Consider the following 19,392-nt stretch of genomic DNA (forward strand, 5'->3'; position numbering starts at 1 on the left):
CCAATCTTTATGACTTGGCGGCCTGGCTGGGGGGAAGGGAAACCAGGCCATGGAGGTAGCAAGCCACAGCCCTTGCGTAAGTAGTGAGCTGGTGTGCACATGTGCAGCTTGATTTGTGTGAGCAGCAGGCCAGCATGCACCATTGGTGGGATTTCAAGTTTTTTTATTACCTGTCCTGTGGGTGTGGCTTGGTGGGCATGGCTTTATCTGTAGCTCAGGGTTCAACTATGCCCTGAGTGCTCTCCGGGTTGATTGTTTTCTTGCAGACATTTTATTTATCTGACATTTCATTTCATTAACACTTTTAATGAGCACTCAGGGTGTTACCCAGTTTGTTAATGAAACGTTTTCAGGTAAACAACAAAGCTCAGAGATTACCACAGTTCAGAAGGGCAAGTTTTAAAAACCCCATTGAAAACAGCTGCATAAGAAATAGAGGGAGGTTTGCCATCATAGGTTGAATGTACAATATTTCTGTGTTTGTTTGGGACTGACGTGTTATTTCTTTGAAAGTGTTGTTTGTGTGAGTTGCTTTTCTTTCGCTCTTCAGACTGCCCACATATGGCCACTCAAGATAACCGTTTGCTTCAGTTGAGGAAATGAATTGTGTTTAAACTCCAAAGTCACTGCAGGCGAAGAGCTTCATTCCTCAGAAGAGTTAAAACAAAAATCTAGGGAGAATTTGGGAATACTTCCCACCACCACCACCCCGCAGAAAAATTCATGTTATTCAAGGCCTAAGCTTTCCCTTCTTCTCCTTCATCCCGGTTTAAATCTTGCATCCCTTTTGCATCGGATGAGGTGAGCTGCAAAAAAATAAATAAATCAAAATGTGTTTGATTGAAGAGGAATTCTGGCTTTCCTTTCATTTGCAAACCCATCCGGGAAGCAAACACTGCCTGTTGTTGAAGAAGGAAAAGCAGCTAGTTGGGAAAACAGGTATTTGAAAGGAGAAATGTGCGGGCAGGATCTTCTGGTTGAGTTAATCGTTAACTTGGCCTTTTCGATAATTGGGATATCTTGGTTTCTGTCAGCACAGGGTGAGTGCAAGTGAGAGAGAGGAGATGCAATGCCCCAGTCACTTTATTGGCTGCTGTTGGAAGAAATGTCCTTCTGGGTTCAGTTCCAAGTGGGGGAAGAGACACTGGAAAGAATGGTAGCTGCTTGAAAATATGGTTTTAATGGTGGACAGGACAACCTGCCTTGAAGATGTTGGGTGAAGAAGAAGAAAAAAAGAGAAGAGATGCTGAGAAGTGCCTGGGTTTTAGACCCTCTCTGGGCTTTTGAATTTGAGCTTGTAGTCTGATTGGTTGTCGGTCTCCCATGGGGCCATGCAGGGGCAACTCTGCAGCCTGTCCTGAGTCCCAAGCTTGGTTGAGCCTTGCTGGGTGATGATGTAATGAAAGGGCTTTGGGATTCCTATTATGGCTCTGCCTGAAGGAGGTAGATCTTTGTTATGTAGAATAGACGGGCTCAGGCCTTAATGGCCCATTGACAAAGGTGGTGGGGGGGTGAGTTTCTACCTCCCTTTTAGGAGAAGTATTCTGCCCTTTTAATATTTCCTAAAATATTTCATTTTTCTAGGAGAGCGGTAGTGCTAACTTCCTATACTGGGATCTGTTCTGTGAAGCTATTCCAGTGCTTTGAAATCATCTTTTTTCTCTTCCAAGGAAGAGGTTTCATTTGTGACACCCCCCCCCCCATCCTGTCTGCCCAGTCATGGGGGTTGCTATTTTGAAAACGGAGCGGCCTGGCTCCCTGAACTGTTTGCTCAACAGTAGCCAGCTAAATTTTCTTGGCCCGATACCCAAAATGCCTGTTTGCAGATCAAACGGGATTGCTGCTTAGAAAAAAACACTTCAAAAGAGATTGTAACTGTGGAGGGGAAAATGAGCTCAAACTATTGTTGTTTACTACTGGTTCTGTGGGCATGATGTGGCTTGGTGGGCGTGGCTCGGTGGGCGTGGCAGGGGAAGGATACTGCAAAATCCCCATTCCCTCCCCATCCCACCAACCTGCTTTCCAGCTCCATTCCCCCATGCAGGGCAACAAAAGAAGAGCCAGCCGATCAGCTGGGACTCTGAGGGCAGAGAATAGATGAGGGTGGAGCCAGCCAGAGGCGGTATTTGCCGGTTCTCCAAACTCCTCAAAATTTCCGCTACCGGTTCTCCAGAACTGGTCCGAACTGGCTGAATACCACCTCTGGCTCAAACACAGGGAAATGTGAAGTGTGAGCTGCATCGCGAAAGTTGGAGAGAGCACATTTCAGGTGAAGTTGAAGCTATTAATTGAAATGTGTGGCATTAGGTAAATTTGCATTCCTGATATGAATTTGATGAACGTTCCCCCTTTAATTTACTGTTAAAATTACAAACTTGGGACAGGAGTCAAAGAACCCACCCCAAAGTCCCTAATATCATTACTTCTCAACCTTGAGAACCTTAAGACATCTGGATGTCAACGTTCAGAATTCCCCAGCCAGCTGTTGTGGCACTCAAGAGATCGAACAACAATCAAAAGAAGCTTGAGAAATGCAATCTTTAATTATGGTTTCCCCTCTTCTCCCTCTATTTTTGGTCTATGTTCCATTTTTCCTCCAGGATTATAATCTTTTTTGAATTGTTTTAATAAGCAGCAACTCCATTTGTCACCCAGCCAAAGGTAGGACTGGAACTCACCGTCTCCTGGTGGTTGGCCCAAAGTCAGCCAGCTAGCTTTCATGCCTTAAGGCAGGACTAGAACTCATGGTCTCCTGGTGATTGGGCAAAGTCACCCAGCCAACTTTCATGCCTAAGGCAGGACTAGAACTTATAGCTTCTGAGTAATTGACCCAAAGTCACCCAGCCAGCTTTTAGAGTTAAGGCAGGACTAGAATTCACAGTCTCCTGGTTTCTAGCCTGATGCCTCAACCACTAAACCGAAGTGGCTCTACTTATTTATTTATTCCCTTATTTACTTAGTCCAACTGTTGCAGGCAGCTTGAAACCGATTGCAAAATTCCCGCAGTGCTCGGCTGGCTGCAGGGCGCCCAGCTGTCTTTAGACTCAGTTCACAGCTATATTTGGAATGGAGAATTGTGACGTGCCTGTCCGCCTGTTTCACAGGCAACGTTTCCCCCAGAGAGCAGCTTTCTCCATGGTCCTAACGGAACTCCAACCAGGCACCAAGGAAGGAGCAACACCCACGCTGTGTTACGTTCAGGGCATACATTAGAACCACTACTGACCTCCGCTCCTTCCGGCAAAAATTGAAGACTCACCTGTTCCGATTAGCAGGCCTGGCATAATTACAACTGTCCCTCCTGGCAAATGTATTAACTGGTTATTTTAGGGGTATTGTTTTTAACTTATTGTGTGTGTTTTAGGGGTTCAAAATCCTATATTTATATATATTGCTTTGTACAGTTCTTTTAATTCCATTTTTAACCTCCTCCATTCCAACTGTACATATTCAATTTTTATTGTATTTTGATATATTTTGCATGGACTGTACACCGCCCCGAGTCCCTTTTGGGAGAGGGGGCGGTCTAGAAGCATGAATAATAAATAAATAAATAAATAAATAAATAATACTTTTCTGTGTCCAAATGTGCCATGCCCCAAATGCTGGTTGATCAAGAAACTTGCTAGTTGCCCAACTTTGCGCTACACCAGGAGTGTCAAACTCAGTTTCATTGAGGGCCACATCAGGGTTGCGTTTGATCTTGGGGTGGGGGTGGGGGCAAGGTAGGCATGGCCAGTGTGGGCATGGCCAGCTTGATGTTACTCGTCTTGGGGAGCACCTGTGGTGGCCAAGTGCTAAGGAAGGACTCCTCTCAGACCCTCCTTCCTTCTCATTATAATCTCCTTCCTTCCTTCCTTTTCTTCTTTTCCCTTTCCTCTTCATTCTTTCTTCTTCCTTCCTCTCTTTCCTTCTTTTTCCTTCCTTCCTCTCTTTCCACCTTCCCTTTTTTTTCTTTCCTCTTTCCTCTGTCCCGTTCTCTTTACCTGTCCCTTCTTGCATGCTCAAATGCAAAAGGGGAAACATTTCTCCTTTTGTTTTTAGTTCGTTTTGCTAGCTCTCTGCCAGCGAAAACTGAGCACCGGGGTGTTTGTGGGTGCACTCACGCACAGTCCTCCTGAGCTCCATTTTTGCTGGCAGAGGAACCATGGGCTCATCCTTTCCTGTTTCCAGGGGCGGCCCCGTGGGTCAGATCTAAGCACCTTGTCAGCGGATCTGGCCCACAGACCTCAAGTTTGACACCCCTGGCCTAAATCATTAGGAGGGGATTCAGTTACTTTCCCTACCGGTTCTGTGATTTTCAGACAGGCACCACATTTGAACATTTTAAAATTATTTGTTTTAACTCCTTCTCTTGGGATGGTACAATAAGGTGCTATAAGTCAACAGAGGGGTGGTTACTTGTGCCACTACTCTGCTGAAGTCTTAATTTTCCCAGCTGACACAATACAGTGACTAAGCTTTTTGTCTGAGGTGTATGTATATTAACTCATAGGGTGTGACTGCAGTGTTATTTATCCCTTTTATTATTATTTTTACTTCACCCTTTATTGGCTAACAAAAACAGCCACACCACAGCCAGATGTTCAGATTAGGTTTGACATTTTTGTCTACCGATTGAGTCCTTACCAAGGACCTGGGATAGGCAGATCTGGATGTTTGATGGTGTTATAGATATCTTCGGAAGGATGGAAGCAGTTCCAAGTAAAGCTGCCTTCTGCAATTGACTGACAGCAAATTTGTCAATGCCGATAGTGTTCAAATGGTGCTCCTGTTGTTTTGGGACTGCATCCAAGGTGCCTAATGCTGCTGGTACCACCCTTGCTTGCCTTTGTCATAGGGATAGTACCAGTTTTATATTATTATTATTATTATTATTGTTGTTGTTGTTGTTGTTGTTACTACTACTACATTCTGTTGCTTTGCAAGTACACTCGGTCCTTCTGAGACAAATCCCTTGTGCATTTAACCACATTTGGCCAAAGAAATAAGACAGAAGCAGAGAAATTTCACCTTAGCACAACATTACACATGCATGCAACTTTAGCAATGAGATATTCAATATGGCTTTATTTGCACTCAACCATATGCTGCATTGAAAAGCCCTCCACACGCGTCTGGACTTTGGTCAAAACGAGACAGCCTCTCCCCCCCCCCCAAGCTTCTTTATTGGATTTTCTAGAACAGGTTGATTCACTCTGGAAAACCGGCTAGATAAAAAGGTTTTGATTAGGTGGTTTAACCACCACAGCCTGACATAAGGCAGTAGATGTGCTGCCATACGACGAGATAAGGCTGCTTCTGTTGGCTGATAAGAGAATAAACAAACAATCGGGCAAGCGTTTCAGTTTCTCATCCTTAGGGATGGTGGAAAATATTACAGCAAACCCTAACCCTCTGGTTTTGAATTCGCTCCCTGGCCCGCCTTGTGCTTTTCCTGCCTCTCTTCAATTTGTGAGATTTGTCGCACAATTAGCGAGAAATGTATCCGAGATTCAAAGATAGGAAATATCGGGAAAGTGCCAATGGCTTGCGTGGAACTCCTACCCTGCTTATCCCAAATACTTCTGGGAATTTGGACTCCAGAGGATACCTAAAGGGTTAACTGCCCCCTCTGGGATAAATGTGATGTTTGTGGACAAATCAGTTGCCGATCTCTTCTTTTATCTCCGTATGCTCTTGTTTCATTGTCTGTGCATTTTCATGCTAATTTCAAACCAATTTCTTTTTTTTTAAATATATTTTTATTGTTTTTACATTTAAAACAGTGCAGCACCGCGAAGTCGTGGTGACCATACAATCACATTATACACAGATAATCTCATCCACTAACTAATAGCCTACTTAATGCATTATCTATCCTTCTATCCAATCACATTATTTGCAGTTTGTTCCAGTCTTGTCACCTTGTCTTATATACCAATAATAAAATCTGTTCCACACTTCATAATATTCCGATTCCCCTTTATTTTTTAGTTCGAGCGTGAGCTTCTGCACAGGCCAACATTTTCCTAAATATCTAACTCTGATGGTGTATTTTCTTTTTTCCAATACTGCGCATAAGTTATATGTGCCACGGTTAGTACATGTATAAATAGATAAAGCACATCTTTCTTATACCCCTCCGGTATTATGCCTAGGAGAAAAATTTCTGGTTTGAACAAAATTTTGTCTCCCACCATTTGTTCCAACCACGATTGTACTATTTTCCAGTTGTTGTTTTTTTGCCTCATTGCATGTACACCACATATGATAAAAGGTGTCTGGTGGGGTTTTTGCACTTCCAACAATTTGGGGCCAAATTTCTAATTTCAAACCAATTTTGTTGCATAGATCAGGGGGTCAGCAACCTTTCGGACCTCAGGCACTACTAAATTCATAATTTTAAATTCCATGGATCACTAATATGGATTTTTTTAAAAAATAAAGATAAATAGTATTTAGTCCAATATAAGAAACGCAAATAATTTTTCTGCGGACCACCTAAATTTTCTTGTGGCCCACCAGTGGTCCACAGACCACGAGTTGGTAACCGCTGGTATAAAATGATGTACAGTGACAATAAAGGCTATACTGCTGCTGCTACTACTACTACTACTACTACTACTACTACTACTACTACTACTACTACTACTATGCTAGCAGGTTAAGGGTTGCTGTTGTATCAATGCATGCAAGGAAAAAAATAAGCCAAGCCTTAAAACATCTGGATTTTAACGCAAGCCCCAAGCATTCCCACCGCCCCCATCTACGGATTTAAGCCTGGAGGATGACCTCTTTTCAAATGATGCTGATGGGGGGCAATATGCTGACTTTGTAAACCCTTTAGAGAGGGCTGGAAAGCATTTATATAAATCTGTTGCTAATTAATAGCAGAGGGATTTGTGGGGCAGAATGGGAAAAAGATCTTTTAAGTCTCATTCTGAAATTACGTGTTTACATTACCTCTTTCTCCCTCCCCCCCTCACTTCTTTTACCAGATGTTGGCTCACGTCCAGCCGCCTATAAGTGTCGCGGAGCAGTCCGAAATCCAACCGGTGAAACCTAGCCTCAGCCCTCTTTTGGCAAGTCCTGACGCCTGATCCACCCGGTTCCAGGCAGCGACCGAGGAACTCCCCGCGACTGGAGGCCGGGAGGCTGGCGCTGCAAAGCAGGGCGTGCGCTAGGACCCGGTTTCGCCTCCCCGAGCCGGAGCAGACACACCTGTTTTCCCGGCTCCGGATCAAGGCGAGCGGAGGAGTGCGTGGCCGTCCGGGCTCCGCTCGCAAGCAGCTGCCGCTCGCGCCCCGCCGGGGCCGGCAAGGAGGAGCCCGCGAGCTCCGGGTCTCGAAGAGGAGCCGCCCGCCCCCCCACGGAGACGCGAGACGCGGAGCTTCCCACGGGGGCTTGCGTGGATTTGCCCACCCCAGAGCCGGAGACTCGCGGAGGGGGTGGGTGGGAAACCGGCCCCGGAGGGCTCGGCGCTCGCTTCCCCCTGCTTGAGCAGCTCTCGCCTTGCCCCGCCGCCCTTCCGAGCGCTGGCGGACTCAGTCTTGCCTTTCCTCCTCCTGTGAAATGGACGCGTTTGCAAAGCCCGAGCTTGCCGGCGCCTCCGCTTTGCTGGGGCGCTTCGTTGTCCCCGCCGGCCGTTTCCCCATCCGCTGCCTGGGCTCCCCTTTGAAAAGTGGCTGAAGGGGGCAAGGGAGGGGGGTGGGAGCAGGTGGATGTCTCAGTTGCAGCCGGAGGGTCCTTTGTGGGTCTTTTTTTTGGGCGCGGGGTTTGAACCGCCCCGGGCTGGAGCAGCTGCGGGAGGCATGGGCCGTGGGAAAGCGGGGGCGGCGGCGGACTCTTCGGTGGAAGAATGCTCCGACGGCGTCTCCCGTGGAAGGAGCCCAAACCGTCCCCGCAAGGTTTTCCGCAGGGTGGCCTCGCAGGCGGTGACCAGGACTAACCCGCCGCTGGGCATCATCTTCACCACCCTTCTGTACTGCGGGGAGCTGGCCTCGGCCTGCGTGATGACCGCCTCCTACAGCCGCTCCAACGACCAGTTCTGGATGGTCCTGACGCTGCTTTTGATGCTCCTCTCCTCCGTCATGGTCCAGCTGACCCTCATCTTCGTCAACCGGGACTTGACCAGCGACAAGCCCTTCATCCTCTTCATGCACCTGGTGCTCCTGGGACCCCCCATCAGGTGAGTTAGGGGCAGCGCTGCCTCTCCTCCCCATCGCAAAACTTGGCTCCTCAACTTGGGGTTCAAGGAGGCCAATCTTCCCCTCAGCTGTGCAGGGACTACAATGCCCAGAATCCACAAGTGGAGCTCACTTAGGGTGTCTTCCCCCAGCTGTGCAGGGACTACCATACCCAGAATCCACAAGGGGGGTTCAAGGGGGTCTTTCTTCACTCAGCTGTGCAGGAACTACCATGCCCAGAATCCACAAATGGGTTCAATTAGGGTGTCTTCCTCCAGCTGTGCAGGGACTACCATACCCAGAATCCACAAGTGGAGTTCAATTAGGTATGTCTTTCCCTCAGCTGTGCAGGAACTACCACACCCAGAATCCACAAATGGGTTCAGTTAGGGTGTTTTCCTCCAGCTGTGCAGGGACTACCATACCCAGAATGCACAAGTGGGGCTCAAGGGGGATAAACCATAATGGGTCAGAGTCACACATGGCTCCAAATATTTAAATCGGGGTTTTATCCAGTGGTGGGATTCACATTTTTTTTAGTACTGGTTCTGTGGGCTCGGCCTGGTGGGCGGGGCATGGATTGGTGGGACGTGGCTTGGTGGGCGTGGCAGGGGAAGATTACTGCAAAATCCCCATTCCCTCCCGATCAGCTGGGAGTCGGGAGGCAGAGAATAGATGGGGGCGGGGCCAGTCAGAGGCGGTATTTGCCGGTTCTCTGAACTACTCAAAATCTCCGCTACTGGTTCTCCAGAACTGGTCAGAACCTGCTGAATGCCACCTCTGGTTTTATCTCTCAAAAGTGGCTAGCTGGATGCTAAACCAAGGACCCCATCTGCATCCCAACCGGGCCAAAATTGAGTGATCTACATGTTCTGCTGTGTGCTTCTTAAGACGAGAAAGGGCAGGTTCAAAATGGCAGCTCAGCTTGGAAAATGTTGATTTGAATGTGAGAACTAAAGTCTGAGTTCCTAAACCCCAACTTTCTCAAAACCCAGATGTCTGGGATTCAATGCCCAAAATTTCCCAGCCAGCCATGGGAGTTGAGTTGAATGCCAGACAGTTGGAGTCCTTGGTGCTTTCTGAGCCTCATTGTTTTCTTACAGATGTTTCATTGCCCAATGAGTTAATATTATCGTAGGAGTGAGCTTTCCCCTCATGTTATGCCCCTAATAATATAAAACGCCACAATTACAACATAAAACGCCACAATTACGGTATAAAATGCCACAATTACTATATAAAATGACATTAGAATATAAAATGAGAGCAAGCCCCCTTTCCCTACTAGCCCTGATGATGTTACCTACTGTGGTAATAAAACGTCTGCAAGAAAACAAGCTCAGAGAGCACCGAGGACCCACAGCTCAACCCTGAGCTGCAAATATTCTCTTCCATTGGAACTCTCGTCATCTTAAAAGTGCCAAAGTTGAGAAATGCAATCATAAAAAGTATCTGACTATGCTTCCTTTAAGAATCTTCCTTGTTCCTTTCCCACCCGCCATGCTCATTTTGCTAAGTGTGGTTCTGGCTATTTGTCCTTGATTTTTTTTTTGCTCGGAGCATGCTAGAAGCCAAGAGGCAGGTCCAGTTTGGAAGCCAATGTTCTCCGTAGAGGAATGTTGATCGGGATGGAAGCTTCTGTCCTTTCACCAGGAGGAAATGTGATCTTCTCAGAATGTTTAGCATGCCCAAATGCCCTTGGGACCTGCTACAGCTGAAGATACTGTACGCCCGAAGTTAGTTAGTCTTTGCAGAGCTAACTAGCATCGAGGGTGTTGGCCATGTGTGGAAGATGAGAGCTCCAGGAAACAGAATAACAGAGTCAGAAGGGACTTTGGAGGTCTTCTAGTCCAACCCACTGCTCAAGCAGGAGACCCCATCTCATCTAGGAACTAAAAAGTAGGGCACCGTGCTGAAGGTGTGAGATTCTTTTGGCATGTCTTCTTATTTTATTCAAGACAAAAGTTAAAATGCAAAATGCAAAACTGCTGAAAAATCCAAAGAATAAAACCCACAAACCCATCAAAATATTAAAAGAAGAAAAAGGTGCATCCCAAAAAGGACAACATTTATACACATTTATCCTCCCTAGTTGGATACTGATTAATACATTATTATGACATGAGTTCCCGGCCCATGCAAAACAGGACCTCCCAAAAAATTTAAACTACTAAATCTATTTGCCAATTATGGACTTTATATCTTCTTTATATTAGCGACAAAGTAGTTAAGAATAAAATTGATACTGGGTCAAAACAAAACGAAAGTGTCAAAACTCTCTGTTGGTGTGAGATTATTAAGCTCCACCTGTTGACCAAGTTGTTTGGGGGCTTTTCTAGCCAAAAGGATGAATTGTCCCCCTTTAAATGGGTGTTTGTAAATTCCTCTTTGTCTTGGCCATGTGAAATATTCTCCCTGTCAACTTTCTTTGCTTTTTTAAAAAATTCAAGATGAGAGGTTGCTTGTTGACTCAATTTTTCCTCCGACGATATTAACAGACTGAACTTGAAATCTAGGTTGACAAAACAAAATGGCGACATTGCCTTGGGGACATCCTGACACTTGAGGTGTTATTTTTGAGAGAAGTGGGGCTTCTGCCACACTCAATGAACTCTTCCCCACACTTCCCCTTTCTTCTTCCTACGGTCCAGTTTCCACACCATGTTTACCCCGCTCAGCTACCAAGGAACCCAGTTAAATCTCCTAGCGGTGGCGCAATGGTTAGAATGCAGCATTTGCAGGCAAACTCTGTCCACATCCTGGAGTTCGATCCTGACCGCGTCAAAGTTGACTCAGCCTTCCATCCTTTTGAGGTAAAATGAGGACTCAGATTGTCTGGGGACAAGATGCTGACATAACTGCCCAGAGAGTGCTGGAAAGCACTATGAGTGACATATAAATAAATCTAGCTGCTATTCAGAGGTGAGTCTCTGCTGGTTCGCCCCAGATCGGGCGAACCTGTAGTAGTGGTGGTGGGAGGCTCCGCCCACCCTCCCAGATGCTTCTGCGCATGCACAGCCCGCGAGCTCAGCGGTAGTAAAATAAATTGAAACCTGCCACTGGTGTTATTGGCTATTCTTATTATTGATGATTCCAGAAACCAGTAACTACCTCAGCTGGATGAAAAACACCCACCTGGAGCATGAAGTCCCTGTCCACAATTCCTTAAAGACAGGATAAAAATTGTTGATTTAAAAAAAAAAAGATTAAAAAAATGGATTTAAAAAATTTAAATAAGATTTTTTAAAAAAATTTAAATTGTTTTTTTTTAATCAAATTTATTCTAATAAAATGCTTTTGGAGTAAAAAAAAAAATCTATCCAAAGATAATTTTCTATTTAAGATACATTAATAATTTAGTTTATTCAGTGTGGAACGGAACTTAGTTACGTAGCGTGAGGCTGTATATTCTGCAATATTGGGACTGCCGTTGAGTCAACAGCAGATCAGAGGAGGAGCCGCTGAGAGACGGAGATGACAGTTGCTCTTTCAAAATCATGATTTAAAGTGAATCGATTTAAATCAAGCCTTTTTACTAGTGATTTAAATCGTGATTTAAATCGATTTAAATCAAATCCACCCTGCTTGAAGGTGTCTGTTAATCATTAAACCAGAAGAGGACAAGCCAGGACCAACCGTGTCCTTTCCAGATCACTTGAAATAGGACCCAGAAGGATTTGGCCAGCTTTTAAAAATAAAGGCCTATTTATTTAGAGAACGTATCTTATCGGGATTCATCAAATTGATAACACTCTCCATGAAGATAAAAATAAGGTAAACATTACATTGGAGCAGAAAAGGCACACTAACTCAAGGGAAAAAGCTGGCTGCTCAGTTTATTTCAGAAGGTCAAACCTTCAAACCAGACCAGACCAGGTGCCATGGGGATTCCAGGAATAACCTGTAAATAATACAGTAGGCCATAAAAAGAGAAATTCTGGAAATTCTGCCCGAGCTTCTTTCTGTCTCTTCTTATAGTAAACAAAGTCAAGGCGTGGTTATCCTGAGCTGCTTTCTCACACTTTCTTCAACCTCTGGAGTATCTTCTTCTCCAAGTTTTCTTCCTGGACCACGCTCATCTCTGAATTGCTTTTTTTTTTTAAATTGAAGTTGGAAATTGAAGATTTCCAGATTTGGTTGCAGCATTACTGAGTTCCAGTTTTCAACTGTTAGGAGTCATAGTTTTCCATCCCAGTCTGTTTCTTGATTCTTTCTAAGAGACAACCCTAACTGCGAGGCCATCTACGTTGATCTTGTGCTAGATGGCCATTTGAATAGAAAGAATAGAATAGAATGGAATGGAATGGAATGGAATAGAATATGAAGAGAAGAGAAGAGAAGAGAAGAGAAGAGAAGAGAAGAGAAGAGAAGAGAAGAAGAGAATTCTTTCTTGGCCAAGTGTGATTGGACACACAAGGAATTTGTCCTTGGTGCATATGCTCTCAGTGTACATAAAAAGACAAGATACATTTGCCAAGAATCATAAGGTACAACACTTAATGATAGTCATAGGATACAAATAAGCAATCAGGAAACAATATCAATATAAATCAAACAACTAAGTTACAGTCTTGCAGTCATAAGTGGGAGGAGATGGGTGATAGGAATGATGGGAAAACTAATAGTAATAGTAATGCAGACTTAGTAAATAGTTTGACAGTGTTGAGGGAATTATTTGTTTAGCAGAGTGATGGGAAAAAAACTGCTCTTGTGTCTCGTTGTCTTGGTGTACAGTGCCCTATAGCGCTGTTTTGAGGGTAGGAGTTGAAACTATTTATGTCCAGGATGTGAGGGGTGTGTAGATATTTTCACGGCCCTCTTTTTGACTCGTGCAGTGTACAGGTCCTCAATGGAAGGCAGGTTGGTAGCCATTGTTTTTTCTGCAGTTCTGATGATCCTCTGAAGTCTGTGTCTGTCTTGTTGGATTGCAGAACCAAACCAGGCAGTTATAGAGGTGCAGATGACAGACTCAATCATTCCTCTGTAGAACTGTGTGTAAAACTGGAGCATGGTAGAGAGATCAGCTGAATAGAAAGTGGATAGATCTGATTGTCTTGGGACATGACCTATAGGAAACTATTGGGTGGGGCAAAGGGTAGTATTTTGGCTCTCTATTCTAATTCTGGAAGTTGCAATTAGGCCAATGGTTTTGATGGGTTGCAGATTCAAGATGTACACGAGGAGGAACTTCTCCACTCGGTAGGTTCAAGATAGATAAAAGGAAGGAATTTAGCTTTTTACAAAGCTCAAGGCTAGCTGCTAGCAATCCATTATTAAACCAAACCATTTCAACTATTTATCACTAAGCAAACTCTTTCCCAATCACAGAAGCCTCGGTAGACAACAGCCCTGCAGCCAATTGCGTCAGGTTTAGCCGAGATAGGACATTCCAGGAGCTTTGAGCTAGACTGAGCAGTTTGAAATGAAATCACAACGAATCAAATCCACGACAGGCAAAGCAAAGCCTTTCCTTATTATTGCCAAGAAAAACAGCATGGAAATGTCCAGGAGGACTCTATATGAAGAGATTTTTTCCCCTCAAATGGAGGAGTTTCCTGCAAAACCTTCCTTGCATCACTCCCAGCTTCAAACTTTTGCCACTAAAGAATGGTTTTTATAGCGGAGCCGAGGAAAGGAGGGGGTTAAAATGATGGGGAATAAGAAGAGTTGCTGTATTTTTCTGAAACTTGAACTGAGTCCAAGGTTTTGTTCTAGCTTCTCCCAATTGCCTGCCCTGGCCTTGCTTGTTTGGGAAACGTGGTTTGTAGCCCTTGACCCAAAGACCACCAGCATAAAACAATTAGATCTCCCTGTTTTTCTATCCTAGTTTGCAGAGACGTTTCAATGATGGAAATGGGAGCTGGAAATGGGGGCTGAATTCTATGAATTCCCTCAATGGGATACCTTCCAGCTGGGTTGGAGTTTAGTTCCCATAATCCCTTGTTGTTGTTAGTTGCAAAATCATGTCCGACCCATTGCAATCCCATGGACAACATTCCTCCAGGCCTTCCTGTCCTCTACCATCCTCTGGAGTCCATTTAAGCTCACGCCTATACTTCAGTGACTCCATCCAGTCACCTCCTTCTCTGTCGTCCCCTTCTTCTTTTGCCCTCAATCTTTCCCAGCATTAGGCTCTTCTCCAGTGAGCCCTTCCTTCTCATTAGGTGGCCAAAGTATTTGAGTTCCCTCTTCAGGATCTGGCCTTATGAAACCTCAGATACGCAGATGATACCACTCTAATGTCAGGAAGTGAAGAGGAACTAAAGAGCCTCTTGATGCAAGTGAAGAAGGAGAGTATAAAAGTTGGCTTGAAACTCAACATTAAGAAAACTAACATCATGGCATCAGGCCCTCTCAAGTCCTGGCAAATAGATGGGGAAGAAATGGTGGTAGTGACAGATTTTATTTTCCTGGGTTCCAAAATCATCGCAGATGGGGACTGCAGCCAAGAAATTAAAAGATGTTTGCTCCTGGGGAGGAAAGCTATGGCAAATCTAGACAGCATACTAAAAAGCAGAGACATCGCCCTGCCAGCAAAAGGGCGTATAGTCAAGGCTATGGTTTTCCCAGTTGCAATGTATGGCTGTGAAGGTAGGATCATAAGGACGGCTGAGTGCTAAAGAATTTGACCTTTGAACCATGGTGTTGGAGAAGACTCCTGCAAGTCCCTTGGACTGCAAGGCAATCAAAGCAGTCAGTCCTAGAGGAGATCAACTCATAATCCTTAGCCAGCACAAAATTGATCTTCAGAAGAGATGGAGAGCACCAGGGAAGGACTCTGTGTTTGTATAAAACGAATTAACCATCCTAAACTTGGTGCTGAGAGTAAAGTCCAGAGGTTTCTATCAACCCAGAAAAATGGTTTAATAGAATAGAATAGAATGAATGAGCTGGAAGGGACCTTGGAGGTCTTCTAGTCCAACCTACTGCTTAGGCAGGAAATCCTACACCACTTCAGACAACCTCTTCTTAAAAACTTCCAGTGTTGGGGCATTCACAACTTCTGGAGGCAAGTTGTTCCACTGATTAATTGTTCTCATTGTCACAAAATTTCTCCTTAGTTTTAAGTTACTTCTCTCCTTGATTAGTTTCCACCCATTGCTTCTTGTCCTGCCCTCGGGGTCTTTGAAGAATAGCTTGACTCCCTCTTCTTTGTGGCAACCCCTGAGATATTGGAACACTGCTATCATGTCTCCCCTAGGCCTTCTTTCTCTTAAGCTAAACACACCCAGTTCCTGCAACCGTTCTTCATATGTTTTAGCCTCCAGTCCCCTAATAATCTTTGTTGCCCTTCTCTGCACTCTTTCTAGAGTCTCCACATCTTTTTTACATCGTGGGGACAGCTTTGGTAGGGTACCAAAACATCCTGCAGGCTCCTTCAGATCTTCCCACTCCCTCACTATTTGTTTGCTCTCAGCATCCGATGTGTCAGCCAGCTAGCCAGTATCCCTCCGATTGGAGCCAGGAGACGAGACGAGGTCCAACTGTCCGCCCCCTCCCTTGTTCTCTCTGCTCTACCCGTCGGTTTTAGCTCCACTGGCCGTTCCTTCATCAACGAGAACAGAGCCGGCTTGTCTGAGGCTCTATTTTCAGCATCAGGAGGTCAACAAAGAACCCTTTTCTAACGCTGGCTCTTTTCATGCCGCACCTCCCTTTCCCTCCAAGCGGATGAGAAGGTTTTTGTGAAAGCCTTCAAGGTATTTCACCCTAGTAGAGGCTCTGGCTTGGGTTGGGTTGAATGTGAAGCAACCTAAAAAAATGACAATTTTGGTGGTAACGCTCGCCCTGGAAATAGGCTAAGCCAGTGACGGTTAACCTTTTTGGTGCTGAGTGCCCAAACCATGCGCGCACGCCCCCTGAATATGCCCTGGCCCCGTGCATGCGCGCCAGTGGTGAGTTCCTACGGGTTCGGACCGGTTCGGCCGAATCGGTAGAGGTTTGGAGGCCTGGGACACTGGAATCAGCCGCGACCCTGGCCTGCCACACCCCTGAACTGCTTCCCTGGTCGCCGCCATTGGCGCCGCCATCTTGTTTTTCAGTTCTGCGCTTTTTCAGAACAATTTTAATTGCACTGTGCATGCATGCACAGCGTGCATTAAGCATATGCAATGTGCATCAAGTGCACGCGCACAAAGCGCACACACAAGCGAACTAGCGGTAGTGTTGGCCGGAACCCAGCCCTGATGTGCGCGCGTTCCCTGCGCATGTGCCCCATCCCCTGGCCCCCATTTTGGCTTCTAGGTTGGTGCAAGAGACTTTTCAGGCCCAAAACGGGGTGCGGGGCTCGAGATCTTTGCAGTTTTTCCGCAGGCTTTCTCCGCCATTCCTGCCACGGAGAGACACCTGCGGAGTGTGGAGCCTGCGGAGATTGGGGAAGGCACCGGTGGCAAAAATGCAGGAGAAAGCTAGGGCGCACTGGGGGAAAGCGGTGAAGGACCCGGCCCTGCACATGCGCAGCAGAGACCTGAAAACCATCGGGCGGGCGGGAGGCACGCATGTCCGTGCAGTGGAGCTGGGCTGGGGTGAAGGCTGGGGTGCCTGCAGACAGGCTCTTTGTGCACCTGTGGCAACTCCTGCCATAGGTTCGCCATCACGGGGCTAAACTCTTTCATAAAGTGTGGGTCTTACACAGAGGTGGGTTCCTGCCAGTTGTAACCTCTTCTATAGAAGAGGTTGAACAAATCTACAGTGCCGTTTAGAACCGGTTCCAGCTCCCTCCCCCTGCCCGTCCGCATATCATCAAGATGAAGAGCGAGAGGAGGAATTCTGGGAGTTGAAGTCCACAAGTCTTAAAGCTGTCAAGTTTGAACACCCCTGGGTTTTTTTTTTCTAAAGGGTTAGGGGTGCAAGGGTCTTGTAACTTGACAGCTTTAAGACTTGCGTGCTCAGAGTTTCTGAGCTAACATTTTGGTTGCTAAGCAAGAGCGTTGTTAAGTGAGTTTCACCACATTTTACAAGTTGGCCATGCCCACCCAGTCACATGGCTGGCAAGCCACTCCCACCTGGTCACGTGGCCGGCAAGCCACTCCCACCCAGTCACATGGCTAGTATGCCACTCCCACCCGGTCACATGGCTGGCAAGCCACTCCCACAAAGCAGGCCACACCTACAGAAGAGGTTCTAAAAAATTTTGAAACCCACCACTGGTCTTACAGCTATCCAGATACATCTAGAATTCAGTGCCAGAGTTTTGGAAAGATTTTGAGACGCTCCTGCTTTTTCTGTCTAGAAATTTAAAAATATTGCCTTTCCTGGAAAGTAGATTTCGAGGGGAAAGGTGTTGCAGGAAGACATCCCTTTTAGCGGGAAAAGAAATACGTTTAGAAGAAGAGGAAGTAAACAGACAAGTTTAGCACAGAAAGAAGAACTTATGCAAAACAACTAGACTAACATAAAAAAAACAGTTCTATGTCTTCAGCCATACAAAAACTGCTCGTCTTCTCTGTGAGCCAGTTCATGTGGATGCCACATCGCGATTTATGGTGTAGCATACCAATTTAGCATAGCACAATCTACAAGGCTAGCCTATTGCAACTTATCACAGTTAAGCCACTACGGCTTAGGAAGTTTGTTTTTAAGATTGCACAGCGTTTATTTTTCAAGGTAGATTAACCCAAAGCTTTCAAGAAACATTTTTTCCAAAGCGGGTAATTGCATTAGCCTTTTCTACCCAAAGCAACAAATTGTCTTATGGCTTCCGAAAGACAAACCAAATTTATTGCTGGCTTGCTCCTTCAGATGCATCAGAATCAAGTTATACGTGGCCCACCAAAGCAGAAAGCTTAATACGTGTGCAGCTCCTTAAGGTGCCCCAAGATTTTTCCTTCTGGAATGTATCATGGACGTGCTTTTGAGTCTGTTCCCAAGGCATGACGTCATGGTTTCATTTGGACGTTGGCCAACTCTGTGCTCTTGCCTTTCTTACAAACCTAGCTGTCTCATAGCTCACAAGGAAACGGTTTGCCCGGTTTGCAAAATCTAGGAATTTCAAGGCCCGTCTGAGCCAATCGGGAGAAAGCACAGTCTTGCCTCTCATGTCAGGCTGTTGGTGGAAGGCGTGTGCTCTGCAGTCTCACGCTTAACCCAGGGAGCTGAATGTGGGCGGGTCTCTTTGGGACTGTGGGAAAATCTTGAGCCCAGCTGCTGGAGAAAGTGGGATATCTAAGACCCCAGGGAATCCGTGTCGGTCTGCTTCTGCTTCTAAACAACAAGGGAGGATTCTAGGACCGGTCTAGACTTCCGGCACTCCATTACAATAAGCCACAAATACAGCAGATAACAGTGTGTACTTATCTTGGAATAGAGACTCTTTGGTTCCTTCCTTGCATCACCATGGCAGGAGAGCAGCATCCTTGTGGTTTTCATTTTTGGAATGAGATCTTGAGTGGTGCCGCTTGCTGCTGCTGTTGAGTGGTCTCAGAGTTACAATACAATAGCAGAGTTGGAAGGGAACTTGGAGGTCTTCTAGTCCAACCCCCTACCTAGGCAGGAAACCCTATACCGTTTCAGACAAATGGCTATCCAACGTCTTCTTAAAGACTTCCAGTGTTGGGGCATTTACAGCTTCTGGAGGCAACTTTTGTTCCACTGATTAATTGTTCTAACTGTCAGGAATTTTTTTCTCAGTTCTAAGTTGCTTCTCTCCTTGATTAGTTTCCACCTGTTGCTTCTTGTCCTGCCCTCAGGTGCTTTGGAGAATAGCTTGACTCCCTCTTCTTTGTGGCAACCCCTGAGATATTGGAACATTGCTATCATGTCTCCCCATGTCCTTCTTTTCATTAAACTAGACATACCCAGTTCCTGCAACCGTTCTTCATATGTTTTAGCCTCCAGTCCCCTAATCATCTTTGTTGCTCTTCTCTGCACTCTTTCTAGAGTCTCCACATCTTTTCTACATCGTGGCAACCAAAATTAGATGCAGTATTCCAAGTGTGGCCTTACCAAGGCATTATAAAGTGTTACTAACACTTCATCTTGATTCTATCCCTCTGTTTATGCAGCCTAGAACTCTGTTGGCTTTTATGGCAGCTGCTGCACACGGCTGGCTCCTATTTAAATGGTTGTCCACTAGGACTCCAAGATCCCTCTCACAGTTACTACTGTTGAGCAAGGTACCACCTACAGTGTACTTGTGCATTTCGTTTTTCTTGCCTAAATGTAGAACCTTACTCTTTTTAAGTAAGTTGCTTGGGGTTTGCTCTTAGTCGGGCAGACAATGCTGCTT

The 19,392-nt window shown here is 45.7% G+C and overlaps 1 protein-coding gene across 1 annotated transcript in view; it reads left to right on the forward strand.

Annotated features, from left to right (window-relative positions):
- Positions 1-19,392, forward strand: part of XKRX (XK related X-linked) — a 30,224-nt gene continuing 10,832 nt past the window's right edge. Inside the window, exons 1-2 of the mRNA XM_081964355.1 lie at positions 1-76; positions 6,981-8,170. Of these exons, the coding sequence (XP_081820481.1) occupies positions 7,704-8,170 (467 nt within the window). The 5' untranslated portion in view covers positions 1-76; positions 6,981-7,703. The remainder of the gene's footprint in view (positions 77-6,980; positions 8,171-19,392) is intronic.

The sequence above is a fragment of the Natrix helvetica genome (assembly GCF_964273705.1).
Source record: "Natrix helvetica genome assembly, chromosome: 11".
NCBI classification, from domain to species: domain Eukaryota; kingdom Metazoa; phylum Chordata; class Lepidosauria; order Squamata; family Natricidae; genus Natrix; species Natrix helvetica.